Source organism: Etheostoma cragini, chromosome 12 (genome assembly GCF_013103735.1).
Source record: "Etheostoma cragini isolate CJK2018 chromosome 12, CSU_Ecrag_1.0, whole genome shotgun sequence".
Classification (NCBI taxonomy): Eukaryota; Metazoa; Chordata; class Actinopteri; order Perciformes; family Percidae; genus Etheostoma; species Etheostoma cragini.
The window spans coordinates 3,086,271-3,091,800 of NC_048418.1; the positions used below are offsets into that span (position 1 = coordinate 3,086,271).

General features: G+C 42.7%; 1 protein-coding gene across 1 annotated transcript in view; it reads right to left on the reverse strand.

Moving 5' to 3' along the window:
* LOC117953973 (xenotropic and polytropic retrovirus receptor 1 homolog) overlaps positions 1–5,530 on the reverse strand; it is a 35,405-nt gene continuing 29,875 nt past the window's right edge. The window contains exons 6-15 of the mRNA XM_034887401.1: positions 4,749–4,840; positions 4,098–4,187; positions 3,671–3,768; positions 3,354–3,533; positions 3,093–3,258; positions 2,802–2,996; positions 1,895–2,061; positions 1,660–1,799; positions 1,258–1,479; positions 1–1,167 (exon numbers count right to left, since the gene is read on the reverse strand). Coding sequence (XP_034743292.1) covers positions 1,113–1,167; positions 1,258–1,479; positions 1,660–1,799; positions 1,895–2,061; positions 2,802–2,996; positions 3,093–3,258; positions 3,354–3,533; positions 3,671–3,768; positions 4,098–4,187; positions 4,749–4,840 — 1,405 coding nt within the window. The 3' untranslated portion in view covers positions 1–1,112. The remainder of the gene's footprint in view (positions 1,168–1,257; positions 1,480–1,659; positions 1,800–1,894; positions 2,062–2,801; positions 2,997–3,092; positions 3,259–3,353; positions 3,534–3,670; positions 3,769–4,097; positions 4,188–4,748; positions 4,841–5,530) is intronic.

Consider the following 5,530-nt stretch of genomic DNA (forward strand, 5'->3'; position numbering starts at 1 on the left):
ATTTTTATTATGGAGTATTTGAAATTGTTGGAATATTTTCACCCCACCTCCCACTTTGGTCCGTCTCATATTTACAACCACGGTTATAAATAATCGCTAGTCTATTCTTTAAGTGTGTTGTTGTTGTTGTTTCTTCCCATGGTCTCAAAAAGATCAAGTGTCGCATATCCATGAACATAAAAACAAATTAAATCATTGTCTGTATGTGTGTGAACACACAATAGGCATTCCACTCCGTTTCACTTCTACAAAGTGCATGTTTCTGTGTGTGATTCTAAAGCATGTAAGGTGCAGGTAGGCAGCTCTGTGATGATTTGAAGGGGCAAGCTGAAGAGTGACTGACTGATTGGCGTTATCAAATGTTTGTCAGCATAGTCTGCTCACCAAGCAGTCAGGAAGAAGGTTCACAAGGCCTAAAAAGTCGCTGAAAGGAGAAAAGGAGGACACTTTTCAATCCTTTCTTTTCTCTTATTGGAAAAAAGGGGGGCTTTAGGTTCATTTTGAAGTCTAAATTACAAGTTGATGCAAGTTCTTTTAGGGTGTGGTGTTGGCGGAGACTAATAGCTAAAAGGTGAGGAAGAAAACCTTTTGGTCCTCAACAGCAGAAGACTTGAAGTTGGATTCTCCCTATGTGGGAGCGGCGCGGGGACACTTCTTGTCAGGATGATCGGCTTGCATTCCGTTTAGCTGCGTTGTTCATGCTAGGCTGAGGCTTTTAGGAAAGAGCCCAAGCAATGGCTGAGGAGTGGGTTTAGTTAAATGGTCCACCTCTGGGTGGCTGTGGATGACAGGAAGAGAGTTTTTCACCCACGGCTTGGGAAAAGTAGAGTTTAAGTGATACGCCTACCCTGATTATTATTGAAGGTAGGAGTAGGAGTTTGATGGCCATGTTGCTGGGTTGTTTCTTCAAGAGGTGAAAGTTCCTCCCTTGAAATAGTTTGGAACCCGTGCAGCGGCTCATGCATCGGAGAAAGGATTACGTAGGCATGAGTTTTAAAACCCTTCCTTGGCTGAGAGTTCAACGCCCGACTCGCTGGGTGATTCCTCGATTAGGAGGTGGAGGTTCCTCCTTTGAATAAATTCTGGACCCAGGCGAGGGGCGTGGCCTGATGTCAGGAGTCATCATCGGTGTCCTCTATCAAAACCTTGGTGTCACGGGTCTTGGACCTGAAATGAGAAAAAGAGCGTTTGCAGTATTGACTTATACTATAGTATTGTTACAGAACAGGTTAGCATGCTAATGCTAATGAGACTCACTGTGAGGCCAGTCGCGGCCTGCGTAGACTCATGCTGTAGCTCCTCTTCCAGCTCTTCTTGCCCTGCCGGTTCCTGACTCCGTCCTCCTGGTCCATCATCTGCTCCAGCAGTGTCTGGTCGTCAGCATTGAGCGGAGCCACACTGATGTCCCTGACGGCCCTGAACTCACCACAGTTATTCAGGTGTTCGTTCTCCAATCGGAAGAAGTTCCACACAAAACGTCTGCAACGAAGAGACATTAACTGTCAGAGGCCAGTTTTACTCATCTGCTGTACTTCACATATTCAAGATTCTAACAATATTGAATAACAATGGGCCACATTCTCTTCATCACAGACTTTATCAGCAGTCCTTGAAAAGATGAAGCAGAGAAAAGTCAGAAAACACAAAGATTGTGTGTACCTAAAGACCTCCATTGGGGCCAGTACAGTCGCTAGTATGTCAGAGATGTTGTGCAACCCAGGGACTGTGCTGAGGGAGACCGTTAACGTCCATGAAAAACGCAACAGCACATCCTCTACTATGGCACTGTAGTAATAGGCCTGGAGGGAGAGACGGAGAAAAAGACAGTTATGACAGTAACCACCGCATCAGCCATTCTCCTCCAAGACAGGTTCTTCCCTGTGTGGAGAAATACCTTATGTGGATAGACTATCTCCTCTCTCAGAAAGGTATTCTCTCCTGCGTTGCGGTCAAACAGACCCCAGTCCATCTTCAGATCCCAGATCAGTGTGTAACATGAGCTGACCACTAAACAGCCGATATACAAGTAGAGGAAGATCTGGGTGTCAGCATGGTCTTCAGCTGAGGGGAGGGGGAGACAGAGAGAGAGAGAGAGAGAGGAGGTTAGCATCAGATCAATAGGTTTAAAAATGGAAACGCGTTTTCATGTGCACGACCATTCGAAAATTATTCCAAGAAGCCTTTAACTACATAAAAGTGATGAATTAATCAATCAAATCTTAACCTGCTCTTACGTTGGCTTCTGATTCACAACAGGAACAGCTGCTCTATACTAAATATACAATGGCCTGGAAAACTGGAAAATATCCTTTTATTTAAGGAAATAACTAGGGCAGACAAGATAAATGCGATAATGAGTTAATGTAAATTCCTCTTGAGGCCACTATTTTTTTTTAAGGTGTGCTTGACGCACGCACGTTTTGTGATTTCGCTCCTTCGTTTTCAAAGGCATGAAGGTTTAGTAGTAACGTTGTGGACAGTGTTGCCAACTTGACGCCTTTCTCGCTATATTTGGCAACTATTCAGACCCTCTTAGCAACTTATAATTATATTCAAATATATTTCTATTGCATGCAATTTTTCAGAGTCTGTATGACATGACTGGTAATTTATAACAGGGAAACAGGGATGCAATAAAAACAGTAATACAGGAAAGGTTCAGGAAACAGGGTGGACTTTTACCAAGTTATGGAAAAAATAAATATCAGATAAAAATAAAAGTCTGATTCCTATAAAAACCTGGTGCGATCTGTCCGTGGAATACGACAAAGATGTGTAGTGTATTTGAGTCTCCATTCTACCTTTATGTGTGCTGTATAGGGCAGCGAAGGTCACAACAAAGAAGGAAGTGGAGTATTTCCCGGCGTTAACCAGGTGAGGGAAGGCCCGTTTGGAGTCACGGTAACGTCGCAGACACTGGACGAATCGGAACCAAGCAGGAAGACACTGGATCACCGCACGGACCCCATAGGAGTAGGAATTACACACGTCTTTACCTACAGAGAGCGGCATGCAGAAACAGAGTGGTCATGACAAGGCATGGGTCCATCATTGAATCAGAGTCTTTACAGCCTTTAATTGTTTAGTCTCACCTTCACTGCTTAAGAGTCCATCGTGTTTTTTCCAGTCCAGTTCAAAACTGTAGAAGCAGATCATGTACTCCAGATCCATCAGAACCACACCAAGAGAGTTCAACTGGTCCGCCAGCCAGAAGTCTGCAAAGCCAACCCGATGAAATGGAGCTGTCACCACTCGAAACTGTGAAAGAAAGGGCCATAGAAGACAATGTCGGAGATGGTGCGGTGACAGAAACAAACAGGATGACTGTATGGTTTGTAACTGAGTGACATTACCAAGAGTTTGAGCAGCCAGAAGCGGGACTTGTAGTAGCAGGTCTTGAAGGGGTTGATGAGGAAGAGGAGGAAGAGGCCGTAGAGAGCAAGAGGGTTAGCCTGCATTGGTACCAGGATGCTACTACTGAAGAGACAGCACAGCAGGCTGACACACCACAGCACCCCCAACAGACCTGCAATCTGCACACGCACACACATACGGACTAATTCAGTCACAATCTCATATAGAGAACAACTGCTTGACATGCTCCTGGTTACAAAGTTATTATTTCCATCTCATTTTGTTAGACAGAATGTTTGCATTTGTGTGCTTAGACCTCAAACAGATGCTGATGTGACAGGTTGTTTCTGGGGTTGAGTTCAAATATGAGTACATGGTTAACCCCCGCCTGCCTCCAGCCGTAGGTGTTGATGCCTGGAAGATAGAAAAACAGGACTGATATTGACTTTGCGTTGTTTAAGCTCCTACTTAAGACGGGAAACTATCCAAACTTAGGTGGTAGGGAAAGACGAACGTGTGTGTGTACGTGCAATATGAATTGGTAATTGAAACTGTAATTTATGTAACATTACCATTGCAGTTAATATATGTTTTTCATGTATTATTGGGGAATAGCATGACTCGTTTTCCTTTCTCCCTTCCATGTCCTGAACTGAATGTACAAAAACCTCAGTCCCAACTTGGCATTGTATTGTGTGTGTGTGTGTGTGTGTGTGTGTGTGTGTGTGTGTGTGTGTGTGTACCTAACAGGAAGAGGAATTCTATTAACAGGAAGCCTCCTCTGTAGATCCTGACCATAGGCCAAACATCAGCGTCTCCTCTCACCACAGCTCCTAGTTACAGGTAGAGGGAAAATAGAAAATGATTGAAGTGCAAAACCAGAGAAGGAGAGTGAGAAGACTTACAGAAGATCATTCAGTAAAAACTTAACATGACATGACCAGTCTTGTATTGCTAATTTGTTGTTGAAATTGTCACTGAATATTAGTGATAATTGTGCTGTTGCCAACTGGAGAGGATAGTTTGACTTTTATTTATCTGCACCAATCAAACAAAGTAAGAGAGAGAGAGAGAAACAAGCTTACTTATTCCTTCATATATTATTATAAAACAGTATCCACAATGAAAAAGACATAAATAGGGTTTAACCCTCAAACTACAGTGTGTTCTGTTGTGATCAATGCAAGCCAAATATAGCAAGTGCTGTATATTATCTGGCCCAGAGACCGTGACAGTTATTTCCCAGGAAGTAAAACTGAATCACTAGAAGACTCAAAGTGTCAAACCTTCAAATCTTAAAAGATTCTATCCTCTCACATATACAATTTATGTAACAATTGTTGAATTGCATTGACTGCATGTATGTGTGTGTATGTACTGTATGTATGTGTTACCTGTAATGACCACAGTGACTATTAAGACGAGGAATACTCCACAGTAAAGTCCGACTCTAAAGGTTGTCCAAGCGGGAGCAGGCTGTAGGCAGACAGTCAAACAAAGTCAGCCCCTCTGAGCATGACAATACAGTTTGTACATAAATCACAAGATAAGTTAAATAGGGCGTCTGCTCATGCGCTTTGTTGACATTGTTGTTACCAAAGGAAACTTTCGGTGGGAAAAAGTTTAACTTTGTGCAATAAAAGGACAACAGGAGCGTGTGTGTGTGTGTGTGTGTGTGTGTGTGTGTGTGTGTGTGTGTGTGTGTTTGTGTGTGTGTGTGTGTGTGTTAAGGATAGGCCGATTATTGTGGCCATTTTTTGGCAATTTGCAGATTATTTGTATCAGTATTTTATTTTTCCGGGTACCGATAAAGTTAATAAGATAAAAAGTGGTCACACAGTGCTGAGTCCGAGTTACCGTCCCACCCACAGTACTATCTGACTCTCTGTTACTGTGGATTATGGTGAAAGTTTCTAATTCATTAAATAATTCCTTAAAGCATTTAAACAAGCTTATGTGTTGGAGTTTGTAATGTTCCAAAATCTTAATTTTGACTAAAAGATCATCATTTTCATTGTAAATGCACAAATAGCGGTTCTCAGTTTCATTAACTACAAATAATTGGTATCAGCCTTAAAATACCAGTACCGGTCAATCCCTAGTGGGTGTGTGTGTGTGTGTGTGTGTGTGTGTGTGTGTGTGTGTGTGTGTGTGTGTGTGTGTGTGTGTGTGTGTG